At 39.8% G+C, this 23,658-nt stretch overlaps 1 protein-coding gene across 3 annotated transcripts in view; it reads left to right on the top strand.

Moving 5' to 3' along the window:
- Nucleotides 1-23,658, top strand: part of ppp1r1c (protein phosphatase 1, regulatory (inhibitor) subunit 1C) — a 53,723-nt gene that overhangs the window by 21,556 nt on the left and 8,509 nt on the right. The window contains exons 5-7 of one of the 3 annotated variants that reach the window (XM_049484848.1): nt 301-367; nt 20,148-20,348; nt 22,065-22,466. In XM_049484848.1, the coding sequence (XP_049340805.1) occupies nt 301-367; nt 20,148-20,348; nt 22,065-22,132 (336 nt within the window). In that variant the 3' untranslated portion in view covers nt 22,133-22,466. Of the gene's footprint in view, nt 1-300; nt 368-20,147; nt 20,349-22,064; nt 22,467-23,658 lie in introns of those variants that run through there. The other 2 variants (XM_049484847.1, XM_049484849.1) reach the window with 2 other exon arrangements.

Here is a 23,658-nt window from a genome sequence, read left to right as displayed (position 1 = left end):
TCCTTACTAGTGTCACATAGTTAGCCTTATAGAATGCGAAAAAAAAAAAAAACTTACAAACATCATCCCAATCAATCAGCAGCTAAACTGGGTTAAATGGTTTTAGGTATTGATTAGGTATTGGTAACTGGTGATTGTGAGCTGGTGGAGGGTTGTGTAGTGGGCTGGGCTCTCTGTATGTACTGTGGAATTCTGGGAGTTGTTATGCTCTCGTTATTGATCACTGGGCTGGAAATAGAGTGGGAGTGAAAGGTGATGCTGCCCGAGTCTCATGTTGTGCTTTTCCACTGACCACGCCAGAACCAGTCTGCCCAACTGTCTCCCGCCCAGAGGAAGACCAGCGTCTACACACCGCCCACCATGAGAGGTACACACACACACACACACACACACACCTCATACCCACCGTACCATCTGCACCATGCAGTCAGCCTCTTCCTATTGCGTAACAATTCCATTCATATTAATCTCCCAGCTAATAGAGAACATTATAAGAACGTTTACCAATGCTCATCGCTATCTTACCCCCCACCAACAGTCCATTTTCACTCCTTCCTTCTGCCTCCTTCCTTTAAATAGCAGCAGAGCTTCTGAATATATCTACACTGATGGGCGTGGTGGATTTCTGGAGTTTTCCTTGTTTATCTTGGTAACAGAAAACACAGGAGCTCCACTGACTGATTAAAACCCTGACCACAGTCAACAGTCAGACGTTCATCGCTATCTTGGCTATCTAACATTGCTGTTCCCGTAAATGAGCTGCTGGAGCTCCTTCACAGCGTCAACCAGCAGCTCAGTTTCCTCTGCTTTAAGAGAAGAGTTTGTTGGACACGTCCAGGTAGCTGCACCATTAAAATAGCAATCCACCAAAGTCAGAGCTCACCTGGTCTCCTCTTAAAGAGAATGATGAGCAAGTGATGAGCAATCTGATTGGTTTATTATTTCAGGTTATGCCAAAAATTAACCACACCCATGATTAATTTAGAAAATTAGTACATTTGTAAGACTTTTGTTTTGCGTTTGAAGCCGCACAAGGTGTACTTTACCCATGGTTACAATAGCAAAGATACATTGACACGCCCTAAATCAAGCCCAGTCTCACTTTCTATGAATTTTGTGTCTATTAGACTCTATAAACATCTAAACATGATTATACAAGTTTCTAAAAATGTATAACACATTATATCTATGTTTAATATTACATTTATTTATCTGTTAAGCTTTCTGTATGTTCTTAGAGCGTTTTTATTGAACGTTTTTAACAACATAATTTGTGTCAGTGTTAATATAGTATTTTTAGTTTTAGGGATGTTGCTTTTAATGTTTACAATATTACAAGCTACCTGCAGGCCAGCCAGCTCTCCAATACTGTGTGTGTATGGAGGAGCTGTTGGATAAAGCAGCTATTGGTCCATAGCCACGCTATATGTTTGCACGTTGCGCAGCAGCAACATTTGCTAAACGTTACCATTACATTCTCTGTTAGTTAGGAACCCAACTAACAATATTTGGGGTGTAGAACTTGGTTTCTGAATGTTCTGAGTGTTTAATCTGAACAGTTTTCTTTGGAGTGTTCTTAGAATGTTTTTACTTAACATTTGTAAATGTTTTGGTAACGTGGCATTATTTTAGTGTTTAGTTCTGGGAACGTTACTTTTAGTAAAATGTTTTTTTCTGAGCTGGAAATGCGCACCCTCTCCGCTTTTAGACTCTTTGGCTCGTTTTTCTGTGCTACAACTGCGCACCCTCTCCGCTTTTAGACTCTTTGCCCCGTTTTTCTGCACTAGAAATGCGCACCCTCTCCTCTTTTAGACTCTTTGCCCCGTTTTTCTGCACTAGAAATGCGCACCCTCTCCGCTTTTAGACTCTTTGACCCGTTTTTCTGCGCTAGAAATGCGCACCCTCTCCGCTTTTAGACTCTTTGACCCGTTTTTCTGCGCTAGAAATGCGCACCCTCTCCTCTTTTAGACTCTTTGCCCCGTTTTTCTGCACTAGAAATGCGCACCCTCTCCGCTTTTAGACTCTTTGGCCCGTTTTTCTGCGCTAGAAATGAGCACTCTTTCCGCTATACAAGAGACGTTTTAAAAACTGTGTGATGCAAACTATTATTATGTCACACGTTTTCAAAACGTTCCTGAAACAATTTCTTTTGTAATGTTAAATGCCAACATTTATGGAACCTTTTTGAAACGTTGCTAAATGTTCTAACTAACAGTATTTGGGGAGTAGAGCTAGGTTTCTGAATGTTCTGAGTGTTCAATCTAAAAAAAGTTTTCCTAGCATAATCTTAGAAGGTTTTTATTTAACGTTTGTAAACGTTCTGCTAATTATTTCATTTATACACCATTTTACTTGACTCACTATCTTTATCTTTGTGTTGTGTAAACTAAGATTTTTCAAATTGATGTTTAATTTCATGATGTCTCTTAATATTCAACTCCTTAATTACGGCAACTTTTAGACTCTTTGCTCCGTTTTTCTGCACTAGAAATGCGCACTCCGCTTTTAGACTCTTTGGCCCATTTTTCTGCACTAGAAATGCGCACTCTCTCCGCTTTTAGACTCTTTGGCTCGTTTTTCTGCGCTAGAAATGCGCACCCTCTCCTCTTTTAGACTCTTTGGCCCGTTTTTCTGCACTAGAAATGCGCACCCTCTCCTCTTTTAGACTCTTTGGCCCGTTTTTCTGCACTAGAAATGCACACTCTCCGCTTTTAGACTCTTTGGCCCGTTTTTCTGCGCTAGAAATGAGCACTCTTTCCGAGTCCGTCTACAAGAGACGTTTTAAAAACTGTGTGATGCAAACTATTATTATGTCACACGTTTTCAAAACGTTCCTGAAACAATTTCTTTTGTAATGTTAAATGCTAACATTTCTGGAACCTTTTTGAAACGTTGCTAAATGTTCTAACTAACAGTATTTGGGGAGTAGAGCTAGGTTTCTGAATGTTTTGAGTGTTCAATCTAAAAAAAGTTTTCCTAGCATAATCTTAGAAGGTTTTTATTTAACGTTTGTAAATGTTCTGCTAACGTGGCAGTGTTTTAGTGTTTACTTCTTGGAACAATATTTCCTTATTATTACAATCTAACCTTCCTTGAACCCTTTTAAAACGTTCCTAAAGTTTTTTTCTAACGTTCTCTGTTAGCTGGGATGCGGGTGCAGCTATATTTTGGATGATGAATGTATTTATAGCACTATAAGAATTATATTTAGTAATATTTATAGTGTACTATGATGTAAGTGGAACTTTATTCAGTGACTTGGTCTGAGCTGCAGGACTCCTGTTACATATTGCTTCCTGTTTTCTATATATAGAGCCTGTCTGTGGGTTCTGATGATACTCTGGTGTGAACGTCATCAGCATCGATATAAATTTAATAGTGAGAGTCTCGTAAACGTGCTGAATGAATCCTGGAGGAGGTCTGGAGGAGTGTGTTCTGTGCTTCAATCCGCCTGTTTCCACTTTTCAGATAATTCCCAAACCCTTCCAGAGCTGAATCAGATGTTAGAGCAGGAACAGTGATAAATTACATTTTAATGCAGTAAAAATTAGCTTTAATCGCATCATAGTAAGACTTGTGATTGATCTTTCCTTGCACAAACAAAAAAAATTACAAGATACACACACTGCAAATAGCTATAAAACACAGGTAAAGGCAAAAAACTAACATGGGCTTAAATATATATATATATATAAAAAATCATTATAACGTATATAACAGAAAAATATTACATTCCAACTGTATAACACAAAAAAAGTGATCACAAAACATTAATCAAATGATCTTTTAAGCATCGCTTATAATGTTTTACAGATGAATTCTTTTTCAAATGGTTAAAATCTTATTAAAAAATTGACTCTAAAAGAGAGAAATTTAGGAAGATGAAGATCTATTTATGAATCTCTGTATTTGTAATGAAATAATTTTTTAATTGCTCTGGGATAGTTTCATGATTTGCATAAATTTTATAAATAAAAATATATATTTGAAATATATTAATATTGTAAATCGAGAGAATTTGGAGAATTCAGAGCACATTGGTCCAGAAGGTCTCTACTGTAAACCCTCAGTTTGTTTGAACATTGGGGAAACATTGGGGCCACCATGACCGGAAGATCGCTGGTTCAAATCCCAGTTATGCAGCTTGTCATCAGCAACCAGAGCTCCGAGAGAGCACAGTTAGCCAAGGCATCTGTGAGCTGATGTATCAGAACCGAGTTGCTGTATATTTAATATTTAATATGTAATGTAGGCATTTTAGTAATAAAATATAGTGTAATCCTATACAACCTTTTAAAACTCAGATAGAAATCTACAGCCTGCTGGAAATATCACATGTTGAACCATTGTTCCATCCTCTAAAAACTCATAAATCACTGTAATCATTTCTTTTTTTACAATGGGATTTAAATGCATAAAACCTCCGTACTATACATTAATGTTTTTATAGAGCAAGAATAATTTTATTTTATTTTTTTTTTATCTTTGGGGCTTTTTAATTCACAAACTTGTTTAATAAAATGTCAAAACAGCAGTCTAAAATGCTGCCACTATGATTTGGGAGATCACTGGTTCGAATCCCAGTCATGCAGCTTGCCATCAGCTGCCAGAGCCCTGGGACATCACAGTTGGTCTTGCTCTCTCTCTGGGTGGGTACAGTACAGTAGATGGCGCTCTCTCTTTCCCCTCATCACTCCTAGGGTGATGTGGATCAGCACAAGGCTGCGTCTGTGAGCTGCTGTATCAGAACCTCAGATTCCTGTACAACAGAGGAAACTTTTACTCTTCCTTTCCTGGGTTGGTCCTGATGAGTGCCAGTTTTATCATTATAATGTTTTTGATGGTCTTTGCGGTGACTGCACTTCAGAATTCTTGAAATTCTTCTTTTGAGATTTTTGTTATCTTTATTTAGTTGAGTAGTTGTTGCTTCTCATAATCTGGATTCGAACATTACTCAAATATTCACTATTCACTGTATACCTGTAACTCTACCTCTTCACTACTTTACTTTAACTGATGCTCTCAAACTAACTTTATTAAGAGACAAGAAATTCAAGTAATTAACTCTTGATGAGTTCAGCACAGCTGTTAACTGAAAGCCTGAATTCCAGGAGACTCTACCTCATAAAACTGACTGAGAAAATCCAGCAGAGATGTTCAAAACTTTTTAGAATCTAAAATATAAAACATATTCTGGTTTGTTTAACACTTTTTTGTGTAATAAATAATTCCATACATTTTTATTCATAGTTTGGATGAGTTTAGTATTATTATTGCTTACGTCAGTCTTTTAAAAATAGCCATTAACGTAATCCAACTATCAGTGCCCAACACAGAGATGTGCTGACCCGTACCCTGCCATGCCATCTGTACCCACAACCAGTGCCAAGCACATGGCAAAAAACCCAAGCACCATATGTTCTGTATCAGACCAGAATAAAATATACTGAAATTTTATTCTAAAAACATGAACATCACTTCCTGTTACATTTCCTTTATTAACTATACTTTATCTGTTCACTTTCACCTTCTTATTCTGCATTTATTCATATTTATTATATTTTATTTAGCAATATTATTACTATATACTGTAAAACACTGATACATTTTGTCCTCGCTTACTGTATAGACTGATTGGGTTTTCTCTGATTTTGCTATTTATAGGTTTATGTTTGAGTAAAATGAACATTGTTGTTTTATTCTATAAACTACAGACAACATTTCTCCCAAATTACAAATAAAAATATTCTCATTTAGAGCATTTATTTACAGAAAATGAGAAATGTCTGAAATAACAAAAAAGATGCAGAGCTTTCAGACCTCAAATAATGCAAAGAAAACAAGTTCATATTCATAAAGTTTTAAGAGTTCAGAAATAATCAATATTTGGTGGAATAACCCTGGTTTTTAATCACAGTTTTTTTTTTCATGCATCTTGGCATCATGTTCTCCTCCACCAGTCTTACACACTGCTTTTGGATAACTTTATGCTGCTTTACTCCTGGTGCAAAAATTCAAGCAGTTCAGTTTGGTGGTTTGATGGTTTGTGATCATCCATCTTCCTCTTGATTATATTCCAGAGGTTTTCAATTTGGTAAAATCAAAGAAACTCATCATTTTTAAGTGCTCTCTTATTTTTTTCCAGAGATGTATATTTAATATTTAATGTGGGAATTTTAGTAAGAAAATAATGTAATCTTATATAATATTTTAAAACTTAGTTAGACACAAACAGCCTGCTGGAAATATCACATGTTGGACCATTGTGTCATTCTCTAAAACCCTAGATCTCTTAAATCACTGTAATCATTTATTTTTACAATGAAATATAAATATGCAAACCCTCTGTACTGTACACTACTGTTTTTTCAAGGCAAGAATTATTTTTATTTTTTATTTTAATATTTTTATCTTTAGGGCATTTTAATACTCAAATTTACTTGATATAAAGTCTAAACCCTTCTAAAACTCACTTCCCTGACTGTCTTTTTACGTCTCCGTTGCCTGAGGATCTGAGGATGATCTGTCGCTCAGATGAAGCGGGATCCTCATCCCAGATTAAGGCTTTGCTTTGTTTCGTCCCGTCAGTTCCGACCACTCGACTGTCCCGACAGTTTAGACAGTCTGCACTGCTGGGTCACGCTCGGAGAGTTCACTCAGAGCTGGGTTTAGATGGAAAGTTTTGTCCTGAAGGAAAATAAAAGCATTTCACCTCCAAATCCCACAGAAAAATCAATTACCACAGTGTCCAACACCGAGTCTAAAGACTTCCCCGAAGACTACAGGATGTTACTGCAGAAACCGGGGCCAGAAAATGTTTTAATACCTGTGATTACAGTAGAAACTCTGCCCAGATAAACAAACATCTCTCAGGGCCAAATACCACGAGCCGAGCCTGAGCGGCACCAATTTTATTCCAGATTGAAATCTAGACCTGATTCTGGCCCAAATATTCAGATCAGTTACCTAGTGTAGTATGGGAATTGCCACATACTGTATGACAACACCCCGGTTGCCATGTATAGTAAGGTATCACCCTGAGCTACTTGTCAATGCCCCGGTTACTGAGTGTAATATGGCAATCAGCCCGAGCCACATGTGCCAACACCCTGGTTGCCAAGTATAATTGGGGAATCGAACCATTATGATTGTGTCAACACCTCAGTTTTCATGTTTAGTATAGGAATTATCCTGAGCTGCTTGTGCCAACACCCCGGTTGCCAAGTATATTGACCCGAGTCACATGTGCCAACTCCAGTTGCAGAGTATAGTGTAGAAATTGCCCCGAGCTGCACGTGCCAACACTGTGGTTGCCAAGTATTCTGATTGTGCCAACACCCCAGTTGTTGAGTATAATATGGGAATTGCCACAAGCCATATACAGTGCCCTCCATAATTATTGGCACCCCTGGTTAAGATGTGTTCTTTAGCTTCTCATAAATTGAGTTTCGTTCAAAATAATATAGGACCACGATGGGAAAAAAAAGTAAAGTCCAACCTTTAACTCAAGTAAATTTTAAGGGGGAAATAAAATCCCTGACTAAGAAATTATTATTCTTCATAAAATCACCTGTTCCACAATTATTGGCACCCCTAACAATTCTTAGGAAATAAATTGAATAAAAGTATTTCTATTTGATCAGAGTATGTAGGAACATTTAATTAGTAATTCACAACTTCCTGTTTCCCTGGGGTATAAATATGACGTGACACAGAGGCCATTTATCTTCAACATGGGAAAGACAAAGGAACATACCATTCAAGTGAGGCAGATGTGTGTTGACCTTCACAAGTCAGGCAATGGCTACAAGAAAATCGCTACTCGCCTACACCTGTCCATATCTACTGTCAGAGGAATTATTAAGAAGTTTAAAACAACTGGAACAGTGGTAAACAAGCCTGGACGAGGACGCAAGTTTATTTTGCCACCACGCACAGTAAGAGGATGATAAGAGAAATAAAAAGTTCTCCAAAGCTCACTGTTACAGAATTGCAACAAATGGTAGCTTCTTGGGGTCACAAAGTCTCCAAAACAACCATCAGGCGCTATCTACATGCCAACAAGCTGTTTGGGAGGCATGCACGGAAGAAACCATTTCTCACTCACAATCATAAACGCAAACGTTTGGAGTTTGCTAAGCGGTACTGGGACTTCAACTGGGACCGTGTGCTTTGATCAGATGAAACAAAGATAGAGCTTTTTGGCAACAAATGCTCTAAGTGGGTCTGGCGTAACACAAGAGCTGAGTATGCAGAAAAGCACCTCATGTGAAATACGGCGGGGGATCAGTGATGCTGTGGGCCTGTTTCTCTTCTAAAGGCCCTGGGAACCTTGTTAGGGTGCATGGCATCATGAATGCTCTAAAATACCAGGACATTTTAAAACTAAATCTGGTGGCTTCTGCCCGAAAGCTGAAGATGGGTTGTCACTGGGTCTTTCAGCAAGATAATGACCCTAAACATGTGGCCAAATCTACACAGAAATGGTTCACCGCACACAGAATCAAGCTCCTCCCATGGCCATCTCAGTCCCCAGACCTCAACCCCATTGAAAACCTGTGGGGTGAGCTGAAGAGGAGAGTGCAGAGGAGAGGACCCAGGTCGTTGGATGATTTAGAGAGAATGTGCAAAGAGGAATGGTCAAAGATCCCTCTTTCTGTATTCTCCCATCTTGTGAAACATTACAGGAGAAGATTAGGTGCTGTTTTGTTGGCAAAAGGGGGTTGTACAAAGTATTAACATCAGGGGTGCTAATAATTGTGGCACACATGATTTGATGTTAAATAATTATTTCTTAATGTGGGATTTTTTTCCTACTGAATAAATTTACTTGAGTTAAAGGTTGTATTTTACTTTTTTTTCCCATCGTGGTCCTATATTATTTTGAACAAAACTCAATTTATGAGAAGCTAAAGAACACATCTTAACCAGGGGTGCCAATAATTATGGAGGGCACTGTATATGCCAACACCTCGGTTATGAATTATAGTATGGCATTCGGCCTGAGCCACTTGTGCCAAGAATAATATGACAATTGTCATGAGTTGCTTGTACCAACACAACGGTTGCCAAGTATAGTTTGGGAATTGGACTGTACTGATTGTGCCAACATCCAGGTTATTAAGTAAAATATGGGAATCATAAGTGCCCTGTGATACTTGTGCCAACACCCCAAATGCTGAGTATAATACAACATTAGGCCTGAGTGTCTTGTGCCAACACCCCGGTTGCTGAGTATAGTATGCCAGTCAGCTTAAGCCACTTGTGCAAACACCCTGGTTAATGAGTATAGTATGGAAATCAGACCATGCTGATTGTCTCAACACCCCAGTTGTCAAATATAGCATGGAAATTATCCCTAGCTGCTTGTGTCAACACCCCGGTTGCCAAGTACAGTAAGGAAATCACCCTGGGCCACATGTGTCAACGCCCCAGTTACTGAGTGTAATATGGCAATTGACCCAAGCCATATGTGCCAACACCCTGGTTGCTAAGTGTAATTGGGGAATCGGACCATTCTGATTGTGCTAACACCCCAGTTGTCAAGTGTAGAATAGGAATTATACTTAGCTGCTTGTGCCAACACCATGGTTGCCAAATATAATTTAGAAATGGACCTAAGCTGCTTGTGCCAACAACCCAGTTCTGAGTATAGTATGGGAATCGCCACAAGTGCACATATGCCAACACCTCAGTTGCTAGGTATAGTAATAGGAACCAGAACATGCTGATTGTGCAAACACCCCAGTTGCCAAATATAGTATGGAAATTATCCCTTGTTGCTTGTGCTAACACCCTGGTTGCCAAGTATAGTAGGACAATCGGCTTGAGCCACATGTTCCAAAACCCGAGTTACAAAGTATAGAATGGTAATCACTCCGAGTCACATGTGCCAACACCCCGGTTGTTGAGTATAATATGGGAATTGCCACAAGCCATATATATATATGCCAAAACCTCGGTTATGAATTATAGTATGACATTCGGCCTGAGCCACTTGTGCCAACACCCCTGTATGCCCAAGAATAATATTACAATTGTCATGAGTTGCTTGTGCCAACACAACGGTTGCCAAGTATACTATGACAATCAGCCCAAGCCTATTGTGCAAACACCTGAGTTGCGAAGTATAATATGGGAATCAGCCTGAGCCGCAAGTGCCAACGCCCCGGTTGCCAAGTATATTATGTGAATCAGCCTGAGTCGCTTGTGCCAACACACCGATTGCCGAGTATAATATATCAGTCAGCCCAAACCACTTGTGCCAACACCCCGTTTGCTAAGTATAGTATGGCAATTGGACCATGCTGATTGTGCCAACACCACTGTTGCCTAGTATAGTATGGGAATCGCCCCGAGCCACATGTGCCAACAGCCCGGTTGTTAAGTGTAATATGGGAATTGACCCAAGCTGCATGTGCCAACACCCCAGTTTCTGAATATATTACAACAATTGGCCTGAGTGTCTTGTGCCAACACCCCGGCTGCCAAGTATAGGATGGAAATCAGACCATGCTGATTGTGCCATCACCCTATTTGCCAAGTGTAATATGGGAGTCAGCCCCGGTTAGCGAGTATAATATGGGAAATGACACTAGTGACTTTGGCCAAATCTCTGGTTACTGAGTATAAACCACTGTGGCCGATTCCGAGTCTCAGCCAATTCTGCCATAATCAGCCGAGCTCAGGACGATTCGTCCCGCTCTCTGGGAGAAACAGCAGGTGTCCGAACACTTCTGGATGTAGATCAGGTTGAAAGCGTTGTTGAACTCTTTAAGACGCTGAAGTGGAGGAAGTTCAGCAGCGCTGCAGACTCATGACCGGGCCGTTTCCCGGAATGGAGGTGGTGCTAATCCACATTAGCCCGGCTTATTGATCGCTGAGTGCAGATGCATCATTCCGGGTCCATCACCTTAAATGGACAGGCGAGCTGAGTGCAGCGAAACGCTCGGTAATGAAAGAACGATCAGCAGCCCTGTGGCCTGAACTGGAGCCACAGCATCACTTCAGGGTTCTGATGATCGGTAAGAACTTCAGCAAATCAGACAAAAAATGTTTTTTTATACATTTCTATTAAAACTGTTAAACAAACCTAAATACTTCACAGAGTGAAGAACTCTTATCTGTGGAGCTGTTTGTTAACTTGTTAACGGTTTCTGAGGCTGGAAACTCTGATGAACTTATCCTGTACAACAGAGGAAACTCTCACTCTTCCTTTTCTTTCCTGGAGTGGTCCTGATGAGTGCCAGTTTCACCATCATAATGTTTTTGAATGTCTTTGCAGTGACTTCATTGAGGATACTTTCAAAGTTCTTGAAATTCTTCTTTTCAGATCGACTGACCTTCATTTTTATTCTTTATTTAGTTAAGTAGATATTGCTTCTCATAACCTGGATTCGAACATTACTCAAATATTCACTATTCACTGTATACCTGTAACTCTACCTCTTCACTACTTTACTTTAACTGATGCTCTCATACACTTTATTAAGAGACAAGAAATTCAAGTAATTAATTCTTGATGAGTTCAGCACAGCTGTTAACTGAAAGCCTGAATTCTAGGTTATTCTAGAAGAATGTAAAATATAAAACATATTCTGGTTGGTTTAACATTTTTTGTTTACTAAAAAACTGCATATGTGTTTCTTCATAGTTTGCATGATTTTAGTATTTAGCAAAACATAAAACAAGGAATAACAACTATGAATTTATTGTAATATTAAACACAAGTATTTAGCATTATTTTTTGTATTTCATGAATTTATGTTTAACAGAGATCAATTTTGGCCCATTTTTTATTGCAAATATGTGTTTTTTTTATAATAAGTAAGTTTGTAAAGGGATGTTGTGCATTAAAAGCAGAGACGGATGGGCAGGAACGAGCTCAGCAAAAAAGCCTTTAGTGTTGGTTTGGCATGAGTTTACTGCTGAGCACAGAGTGGCACACAGTGTGTGTGTGTGTGTGTTTAGGGGGGAGGAGTTCAGTGAGTTTTTCCCCATTTGTTTTTCATTATGTCATTTTTTTCTTTACAGTAAATAATAAAAAATAATGATTTTTTTTCAAGTTTTGAAAAAATTGAAACAGTTACATTTTCTGGTACCACTTTAAAATAAGACTACCTTTATAAAGGGTTCAGTTGGTTTAGTTTATTAATGGTTACTAATTAGGTTATAAATGCCTTAAAAATCATTAATAATCAGTTATTAGAAATGTAGTACATAGAAATGTATGTAGACCTGTTGTTTGCCAAATAGTGAACACACAGCCACATAACTGATTATTACTGATTTTTAAAGCATTCACATCCTAATTAGTAACCATTAATAAACTAATTGTAAACCATTTATAAACCCTTTATAAAGGTAGTCTTATTTTAAAGTGGTACCAATTTTCTTTACATTGTGTCAAAATGTCAAAATAGATGGATTGATATATTGATATATTGATACATAAACAGATAGATTGATATAAGTTTATTGATCCCAAAAAAACAATTAATAGTTAAATGTTCATATATTTACCAAAATATACACACAAATTTTACAGTGATGAATGGACCAATCCAAATGCAATATTCACACTGACATCAACTGAAAGTTAAAAATTCCCAAAAAGTTAGACAAATACTAACCTTATGGAAATGTTAAAAGTAACATTCCCAAAACTAAAAATAAAAACATTGACACAAGTGATGTTACATAACAGAATGTTTAAAAACGACAAAAATTTAACAATTAAAAAGCATCCAGAAAACTTGACAGATTTGAATTTTCTCAGTGTCTCTTTCTCTCTCTCTCCCTCTCTGTCTCTCTCTCTCAGTCTCTCTCTCTCTCTGTATCTCTCTCTCTCTGTTTCTCTCTCTCTCTCTGTTTCTCTCTCTCTCTCTCTCTCTCTCTGTCTCACGTGAGCGGAAGTGAGCGTGTGTGTGCATGCCGGGTGAGGGAGCGGGTGTTTGGCAGTGTGTCGAGTGAGTGAGTGAGTTTTTCTAAACTTTTCTATTATTTCTGGTTCTGCTAATTGTGTTGGTGGGGTTGTGGAAGTGTTAGGGAGGGTGTGACTTTGTGTTTACCGTCGTTATGGCGGCTCCCGGGGGAGTTTCCCCGCGGCTGACTTTCAGACATGGGTGTAAGTGTTTCCCGGATCCCTCTGTATCAGTGGAGGATTGTTTGGTTGCTGTCAGTGCAGGAGTGGGAGCTAGGAATATTAAATCAGCTTCCAGAATGAATAAAGCCATCGTAGTGTTTCTGTCTGAAGTGGAGATGGTGAATAAATTAATAGAAACAGGTCTCGTTATTAAAGACGAGTTTGTGCCGGTTCTGGCTTTGTCCAGCCCGTCTAAACGCGTCGTGCTGTCTAACGTTCCACCTGTAGCTTCAGACGAACTGTTAAAAAACATCCTGGAGAGATATGGTAAAGTGGTCGGTTCAGTGAAGACGATTCCTCTCGGCTGTAAGAGCGCGGAGTTTAAACATGTGCAGTCGTTTCGGCGCCAGGCGTCTGTTATATTAAACCCGCGGCATGACCCTTTAAATGTTTCTGTGTCTGTACCGGTGGATGGAAGGAGCTGCACTTTATTTATCAGCTCTGAGTCCATGCGGTGTTTTCTGTGTCGGGAATTTGGTCATATTAGGCAGATGTGCCCCCAGAATAATGCCACTGACTCTGGTGCTCAGCTGGGCGATTCCGGGGTATCCGGCGCGGGGGGGGATGCCGGGGCCGCGGAGGAGCCCAGTGCTGAGCCCAGCACTGGGCGCGCGGGTCCGGCTCCTTCAGCGCGCGAGAGCGAACCTGGAGCCGTACCGGTGGACTCCGTGCGGAAGAGTAGCGCGCATACTGATCCGGTAACTGATCGCGCAGCTCCCGCTGACCCGGAGCGCGAGAGCGGGGCTGGTGCAGTGTCTCTCAGTGACGCGAGCGCGGTTATTGTTCAGTCCGCTGAGGATCAGTCTCAGGCCGGGGGGGTTGAGGGTGATCCCGGGGATGGTGGTAATGTTCAGATGGAGGGAGCGCAGGAGAGCGATGCCCCCGGTGAGGGAGCTCAGCTGGGTCAGTGTAGTGCTCCTTTCTCTGAGCTGGACCTCGGGTCTGTGGTGGGAGAGTCTGATATGGAGTGTGAGGGAGTGGATAGTGTGTTAGATGAAGGGGATGTGGGTGCTTTAACTGATTCTCAGGCTTCAGTAGAGTTCAGCTCTAGTTCTAGGACTGCACTGTACTCACTTACCCAGATTAATCAGTTTTTAGACAACACTAAAGGTCAGCGTAAACCCAGCATCGAGCGTTCTTTCCCAGATTTACATATGTTTTTGGCTTCATGTGCTGTAGCAATGAGAAAAGCAACCCTGGAAGAACTAGATCAACAAAAACGATATAGGCTGAAGAAAATCGTAAGCACTGTTAAAGGAAAACTGCACCGTAAATAAAGAGTTTAATTTATCTGTATGGTTTACGTTTTTTTCCATATTTTGTTTTGGTTTCTAAGCACCATGGCTTGCATTAAAATAGGATCTTTAAATGTTAATGGCTGCCGTGATGCTATAAAAAGAGCTACTCTGTTTGAGTATGTAACAATCAAAAAAGTTAACATTCTCTTTTTGCAAGAAACTCACACCGATCATGATAATCAGTTGCAGTGGGAAGCTGAATGGAAAGGCCGGGCCTTCCTCAGTCATGGATCTTATAATAGTGCTGGAGTTGGTATTTTAATTACAAATGCTACCCCTGGGCTTAATACCACTATGACTGAGATTATTGCAGGGAGGTTATTAAGGCTTGATGTGGAAATTAAAGGACTCCTTTTCACTCTATTTAATGCATATGCACCTACTGTTGGTGTAGACCGTTGTGCATTTTTTAGGACAGTCTCCGAGTCGATTAAAGCTGTTTCTCCTGGAAGAGTAATAGTCTTGGCTGGTGATTTTAATTGTACTGTTACTCCTGATTTAGACAGGAATCATGGGGAACCACATCCACGGTCAACAGCTGCCCTTAAGGCTGTTATTGATTATCATGGTTTAATTGATGTGTGGAGGGAGGCTTTTCCAATGACGAGACAATATTCCTGGGTGAAAACAAGTGTAAATTGGATTTCAGGGGCTCGATTGGACCGGTTCTATGTGCAGAACAGCAATAAGACCAGATTTTTTGGTAATTCTATCTCTCCTTTTCCACTATCTGATCACCACTTTATTTCTGTCTCTGTGTCACTCTCTTCTGTAACTGAACAACGGTTATACTGGCACTTTAATAGCAAATTATTGCAAGACCACTTGTTCAAGCAATCTTTCACTTTTTTCTGGGAGGCTTGGAGAGAGAGAAAAAATCAGTTTGTTTCCCTGGCCCAGTGGTGGGACATTGGAAAGTCTCAGATCCAATGTTTTTCCCAAAATTATACTGCTCAAAATGCGAACATGTTTAAGTGCAAGATGGAACAACTCGAGAAGGACATTTTAAAGTCCAGTTGCGGAGTGGATGGCTCAAGTGATCCAGGCGGCACTGAACACATTGAGCAGAAGAAGATTTTGCTTAAAAATCTGCTGGAGGAGCGTGGCCGAGGAGTTTTGGTGCGAGCGCGTTTCACAAGGCTCAACCAGATGGATGCTCCATCTTCCTTTTTCTTCGGCCTGGAGAAAAAGTCTACAGAGAAAAAAGCCTTCCTTTGCTTGCGGTTGCCAGATGGGAAAGAGACTGTGGATAGACACGAGATCATGAGACATGCATCATTGTTTTACCAGGATCTTTTTTCTGCTGAACCTTGTGACCAGGCAGCCAGGGAATGGTTGTTGAGTGACCTGCCTCATCTGTCGGATGAGGAAAGCTCAGTGTTAGAAGGCCCATTGTCGTTTGAGGAGCTCACGGCCTCTGCATATGCACAGTCTGATGGCAAGGCCCCGGGACTTGATGGACTGACTGCAGAATTTTATAAAGTGTTCTGGCCTCTGCTCGGTCCAGACTTACATTCTGTTTTCTTGGAAAGCATGGAAGTGGGTCTTCTTCCTCTTAGTTGCCGGAGAGCCATAGTGACCCTGCTGCCCAAGAAGGGTGACCTTAAGTGCTTACAGAATTGGCGTCCAGTTTCTCTTCTCGGGCTTGATTATAAAATTCTGTCCAAGGCTTTGGCTATCAGGCTTAAAAGCTGTATAGCGTCAATTGTCCATAGTGATCAATCATTCTGCATTCCCGGGCGTTCTATTTTTGACAATCTTTTCCTTATGAGGGATTTGTTCAGACATGCAGAATTGGAGGAGATGAATATTGGAGCAGTATCGTTGGACCAAGAGAAGGCGTTTGATAGAGTGGATCATCTTTACCTATTTGACACTCTTAAGGCCTTCGGGGTTGGCCAGGGTTTCGTCTCTTGGATTAAGCTGCTCTATACAGATGTTTATAGTCTGTTGAAAATTAATGGCCGACTCTCCAAACCGTTCAGTGTTAGCCGTGGCATTCGGCAGGGTTGTGGTCTGTCTGGGCTGCTGTATTCTCTAGCTATTGAGCCTTTGCTGATAGCATTGAGAAAACAGCTCAGTGGGATAGCGCCTGTAGGATCATGTGCTGCAGGCGTGGAAAAAGTAACCCTAAGTGCATTTGCTGATGATGTCACAATTTTGATAAAAACTGATGAAGATGTTGCTGGGATGGCGACATGCCTCCAGATGTTCCAAGCAGCAGCCTCAGCAAAAATTAACTGGTCCAAAAGTGCTGCATATTTAATGGGTCAGTGGCAGGATCAGGCAATTCCTTCACTTCCCCAGCAGTGTTCCTGGAGATCAGATGGACTGAAAATACTGGGCATTTACTTTGGAACTAAAACCTTCATGAAAAAAAACTGGGAGGGAATGGACGACCGAGCTATAGGCAGGCTACAACGATGGAAGTGGATTCTTCCTGACCTGTCATATCGGGGACGAGTGCTTGTAATTAACAACTTAATAGCTTCTATGCTATGGCACCGTTTGACAGTTCTGGATCCTCCTATTTCTATGGTACGAGGTATCCAGAAAGCTTGCATTGACTTTTTCTGGCATGGGTTCCATTGGCTTCCTCCTGGAGTGCTATATCTCCCTCTGGATGAGGGAGGTCAGGGACTGATACAAATTACTGATAAGGTAAAGGCCATGAGATTACAATCAGCCCAAAGACTGCTGTATCATGATGGAAGTACTCCATGGATTCAGTTTGGACTAGCAACGCTCAGGACAATGGGGGGGCTGGGCCTTGATAAAGAACTGTTTCTTATGTCTCATGATGATGTAAAGAAAATTGCCGTGCCGGGTTTTTATGGTTCTATGCTTGATGTTTGGGGTTCATTTACTGTGGGAAGGAAAGATGGGGCTCATTTTGGGTTGGATGAACCCTTATTTTCTAATCCCCTTTTTAATTGCAATGTAAACTGTTTAAGTTCAACCGCTGCTGCTTTTATCAGAGCGAAAGTAGTCAGGGTCAGGGATACTGTGGATCTGGCTGTGGGGAAATGGCGATCAGCTGCTGAAATTAAAGCTGCTGTCGGCCTGAAATCTGAGCGCTTGGTTAATTTCTTTTTAAATGCAGTGCGAGGCTCATTTTCTCAGTCCTATCAGACTTTTTTATCCAGTTGTTTTGCTGGGGAGCCTGACTCTTTGAGTTTTCCGGAGCTGGATATCACGCCAAATGTTTTTAAGGGGGAGGAGAGTAGGGTGGGCTGTCTTCTCTCTTCTGAAGGGTTACTGAACATATCTCTCTCTAGCGCTGGGAAGAGGGCACTGTACCGGAGTTGCGTGAAATCTGATTTTTTCGCTGTGTTGCAGGGGAGGGTGGACTCTAAATGGAGAACTTGTCTTTCAGTCCCTGATGAGTTGAAACCGTCATGGAGGCTTTTGTATAAGGCTCCTCTGCCTAAACGCTCTGGAGATCTTCAGTGGAGGGTGCTGCATTGTGTTTTACCTACTAATACACACGTTTCTAAAATCACTCCAGCTGTGTCTCCTCAGTGTTTATTCTGTCAGGCTCCTGATACTGTGTTCCATGCATTTATAGAATGTACCAGACTGGCACCACTTTTTGAACTTTTAAATCAGGTACTCCAAGGGGTGGGGTTGACATTTACAAAAGTTCTGTTTATTTTTGGGTGTAAATACACTAAAGCTAACAGTCTTAAATGTGTTTTTGTTAATTTTTTGCTGGGACAGGCTAAATTAGCCATTTGGAAGACGCTGAGAATGAGGTCAGAAGGCAGGATTTGTGATGTTTCAGCACTGTTTAGAGCTCTGGTGGAGTCTCGGGTTCGAGCTGAGTTCTTGTTCTATCAGAGCACACGAAATGAATTGGAGTTTGAGATGAGGTGGTGTATTGCGGGGGGCTGTGTACTGGTGGAGGGAGGTGAATTATTGTTTTCATGGTAATCCAAACGATTATCTCCTTTAATTTTTGCGTAAAGGTGTGTTTGTGATTATGCATAACTGACGTTTTTAATAAAGCGTTTTTAAAAGTCAAAAAAAAGTCTCTCTCTCTCTGTCTCTTTCTCTCTCTCTGTCTCTCTCTCTGTCTCTCTCTCTCTCTCTCAGTCTCTCTGTCTCTCTCTCTCTCTCTCTCTGTCTCTCTCTCTCTCTCTCTCAGTCTCTCTGTCTCTCTCTCTCTCAGTCTCTCTGTCTCTCTCTCTCTCTCTCTCTGTCTCTCTCTCTCTCTCTCTCTCAGTCTCTCTGTCTCTCTCTCTCTCTCTCTCTCTGTCTCTCTCTCTCTCTCTCTCTCTCAGTCTCTCTGTCTCTCTCTCTCTCTCTCTCTCTCTCTCTCTGTCTCTTTCTCTCTCTCAGTCTCTCTGTCTCTCTCTCTCTCTCTCTCTCTCTCTCTCTCTCTCTCTCTCTCCGCTGTGTGAGAGTGGTGTAGTGTTACAGTGTGTTATGGATCAGTGATGATGATCTGTAGCAGGAAATATGCTGCCTGTGTTGAAATGCTGAATCCTGATAGATCATGTGACTCTTCTGATCCTTCTGACTCTAAACATCAGATTCTGATAGAAATAGATAGATAGATAGATACTTTATTGATCCCCGGGGGGAAATTCTTGAAAATTCTTGAAAATAAAAGGAGTTATATCAGTCCCTGATCTGTAGCTACACTATTTGGTAGGGATGTAAGAAAATTCACGGTTTGGTCCACACCTCGGTATAAACCCCACGGTTTGATATGTTTTCGGTAGGTTTTTGGTACAGATGGTGGTAAAAATAAAGAGGCAGGGCATTCTGTATAGCCTCATCTTTATTAGCTTCATAATAACAATAAAACTTTATAACATTAACCACATTATAACCATGTTTTGTTTTTTGGGATGGACTGTTGTAACGGGGCTCCAGCTCTTTTATTAAATACTGAAACCACAGCATTACAGCAACAACAGCATTACTTTAACTGCTTAAACTACAACTGTATTCTTTCCTAAGAATATTACTGGATGCATTGCAGTGTTTGAGATCTGAGTACGAGCGCCTAACCCTGCGCTCACACTGGAAAGCGACAGGCAACCATTCATTGCCAATGACAGCGCAGTGACAGTTGTGGACTGTTTGAATCAAAGTATTTCTGCTGCTTCACAGCTTAATACTGGTGGTTTATGCCCCTCTATAGCCCACACCTGGCTTTAGGAATGGTGCCAATAGGTTCATGTTTATATTTATTTGTCATATTCTTTTGGCAGTTCTTCTCTAAAGTGTGCAGCTTAAAGTAGCTGAGAGTGGCCTTCGTTAAAATAGGAGTCCACATACAGCTCTGGAAAAAAAAAATTAAGAGATCACTATAGTTTCTGAGTCAGTTTCTCTGATTTTGCTATTTATAGGTTTATGTTTGAGTAAAATGAACATTGTTGTTTTATTCTATAAACTACAGACAACATTTCTCCCAAATTCCAAATAAAAATATTCTCATTTAGAGCATTTATTTACAGAAAATGAGAAATGGCTGCAGAGCTCAGTTCAGAGTTCAGAAATCAATATTTGGTGGAATAACCCTAGTTTTAAGGTTTTTAATCACAGTTTTAATTTCATGCATCTTGGCATCATGTTCTCCTCCTCCACCAGTCTTACACACTGCTTTTGGATAACTTTATGCTGCTTTACTCCTGGTGCAAAAAATCAAGCAGTTCAGTTTGGTTTGATGGCTTGTGTGTGTTTGTTGAGTGCAGAACTGCAGTTGGTGGTGGAGCAGCATTTTCAGAGGCAAGAGCTGGAGGCGGGGCATTCTGACAGCCCAGACACGCCTAGCCCAATCACAGCGCAGCATTATGGCAACGCAGCCCAGTGGGCCAATCACAACTGCCCAGAGCCGAATGGCAATGAGGGTTATGTCAGTTCTGATGCTCAGGCAGGAAGCAGTGAGGCGGGGGGTAAGTCTAGACCAGAGCCGGGCAGATTTTAAAGGACCCGTATACAACATTTTATTTATTTACTTATTAATTTGTGGCTATTAAAGTCAACTTACACTGATCAAACATAACATAATGACAATTTTCAGCTCCACTGATCATATATTTCACTCTGTAGTTGTATAATTATAGACTGTATCTGTTTCTCTGCACACATCCTGTTCTTCAATTCTCCTTTCCTGATTACCGTTGCCACTTTTGAAGTTCCACAGTTGACTGACATGTCGATCCACCAACCACAATTATTTTCTTTAGAGCCTTTCCCCACTAGTGCCATGTTGACCCTCCTCCTCTTGCATCAGTCTGTAAGTGAACTATATGATCAGTGGAGCTGAAAAAAATGGATAATGGATGTAGAAACAAGTAGGAGGTCGTAATGTTATGCCTGATCAGTGTAAAAGCCTTATTCACTGTATATATACATATTTCTATATAAATATGAGACCTTTAAAGCTCCACCTCACTTGCGTACAGTGGATCTACTATTGTTCTTTCACTCATTGGCCACTTTAACACAACCCTAAATCCCTAAAAGAAAAGTTTGAGAAAGTAAGTGTATTTCATGTTTAATCTGCCTAACCTCACTTCATATGTTAATATTCATCCATTCCTGCATTTCAGACCTGCAATATACTAATTTCCACACATTTTTACTTTCATATTTTATTGCCATTGCGTCTAACAGCACTTAAAAGATGTTTTGGAACTAAGAAGAAGACACAAACCCACTTTTTCTTACACAGCCATGGCTTTGTAATTTGTGCAGCATGTGATTTAGCATTGTCTTGCTGAAAAGTGCATGGGAAAAAAAGATGAACATAAGGCATGTGTTGTGTACAGATCATTTCATGTTTTATGGGAATGTATTGTGGTCCCTAAAATGCAGGAATGGATATTTATAATAGTAGTTTTTTATTTTCCATAATTTATCAAAAAATAGTTTTTAGGAAATAGATAGATAGATATAGAGCTCTGGAAAAAAATAAAAAAAGAAAGCACTTCAGTTTCTGAATCAGTTTCTCTGATTTAGCTATTTATAGGTTTATGTTTGAGTAAAATGAACATTGTTGTTTTATTCTATAAACTTCAGACAACATTTCTCCCAAATTCCAAATAAAAATATTCTCATTTAGAGCATTTATTTACAGAAAATGAGAAATGACTGAAATAACAAAAAAGATGCAGAGCTTTCAGACCTCAAATAATGCAAAGAAAACAAGTTCATATTCATAAAGTTTTAAGAGTTCAGAAATAATCAATATTTGGTGGAATAACCCTGGTTGGTTTTTAATCACAGTTTTTTTCATGCATCTTGGCATCATGTTCTCCTCCACCAGTCTTACACACTGCTTTTGGATAACTTTATCAAGCAGTTCAGTTTGGTGGTTTGATGGTTTGTGATCATCCATCTTCCTCTTGATTATATTCCAGAGGTTTTCAATTACAATTTGGTAAAATCAATTTTATCTTATTTTTACTCTTATTTTTTTCCAGAGCTGTAATTCTACTGATTGGCTGTTGGTCAGGATGGTGTATTTTTGTAGTGATGGTTGGGTGAAGGTTGGATGAAGCTGTTTTGAGGTTTTGCTGATAAATCTTTCTCTCTTTCTCTCTTTTTCTTCCTCTTTTTGTTCTGGTTTGGTTCTGCTTGTGGTTATTTTGTGTGCTTACATGCAGGCGAGTCGCCAGAGTCTTCAGAGTGTCGGCAGAAAAACTTGTCCAGTCCTTCTTCTATCTCTCGATAGCCGTATTCCCGACTCGTCTGAGCTGTATATCTCCTCCTCCTCCTCTTCCTCCTCCTTTCTACAACATCTTCTCTCTTTCTGTACACTGAATAACTCTCTACTTTTACTTAAAGCCATATCACAACCAATATTAATAATACAGTATTTAATGAGACGTTCTGTATAGAATATGTTTGAGTTCTATAATATGCTTGTTCTTAATTATATATATAAAATTAAAAACTAAAACCACAAAAAATGATGCTAACACTTCCTATAAATCTTGTATATACAGTTTATAATGCATTATAATGACCATTTCAAGCTTCTAACAGATATTTTATAATGTTGTTGTTTACAGCTCTGGAAAAAAATAATTTTACCAAATTAAAAACCTCTGGAATATAATCAAGAGGAAGATGGATGATCACAAACCATCAAACCACCAAACTGAACTGCTTGAATTTTTGCACCAGGAGTAAAGCAGCATAAAGTTATCCAAAAGCAGTGTGTAAGACTGGGGGAGGAGAACATGATGCCAAGATGCATGAAAAAAACTGTGATTAAAAACCAGGGTTATTCCACCAAATATTGATTTCTGAACTCCTAAAACTTTGTTATTTCAGCCATTTCTCATTTTCTGCCAATAAATGCTCTAATTGACAATATTTGACTTTTGACTGATGTAGTGTATCTGTGCCTTATAATGCATTATAAATCCATAAAGACATTGATGATGCACTGTAAATACAACATTTATAGGAAGTGTTCAAAATGATTGTCATTCTGAGTATACTGTCACTATCCTGCAAATCCTTGTGTCTTTATTTTTGCCCTTTTTAATTTTTGATATGATATCAACATTTTATTATGAATGAACCAATAGAAATGCTCCAAAATGACTTTAAAATGAAATGAATTCAGTCTACACTGACATCAAATGAAAGTAATTTTTTCCCTTTTTCTGTAAATTTGCTGTTTTGGAGATACAAGGGTTTTGCATGACAGTGACGATATTTTATTTGCAATAAATTAATTGTCTATCCCTGCTGAAGAATACAGCCCAAAACCAGTCTGGTCTGGATGGTTAAAAAATGAGAGTTTGATGGCGGTTTATGTGGTTTAAAACCCAGCTAAAACTGATTTTTTTAGTAAAACCTTTTCCAAACGTTAGTTAACATTCTTAGAAAGTTCAAGTCATTAGAAGGAATTAATTGCTGTTTTTTGCAATATAACTCGCACCAGGTTATAAGCAGCATTATGCAACACTAGTAAGGAACAAGGGTGTCGCCATGTTTTCCTTTTAATCCAGCAGATCGAATTAAGCTAAGTAAACAAAACTGTAATTCTTAAAAAAACAAAACATAGTTGTTAAGCTTCACAGATTTTTCTCCTGACTGTTTATTTGGGTGAGTAAAGTTTATTTACAGTAAACTTAGATTTCCAGATTTTTACTAAGGCATTAGCATTAGCAGCTAACCACTATTGCTAGCCACCAGAAAGTGCTACACTGAGGAACCTTGACACTGAGTGTTCCGACAAGCCAG

This window comes from Astyanax mexicanus, chromosome 11, assembly GCF_023375975.1.
Source record: "Astyanax mexicanus isolate ESR-SI-001 chromosome 11, AstMex3_surface, whole genome shotgun sequence".
NCBI classification, from domain to species: Eukaryota; Metazoa; Chordata; class Actinopteri; order Characiformes; family Acestrorhamphidae; genus Astyanax; species Astyanax mexicanus.
The sequence above is the reverse complement of the archived record's forward strand: the minus strand, read 5'-3'. Positions and strand labels throughout refer to the sequence as shown.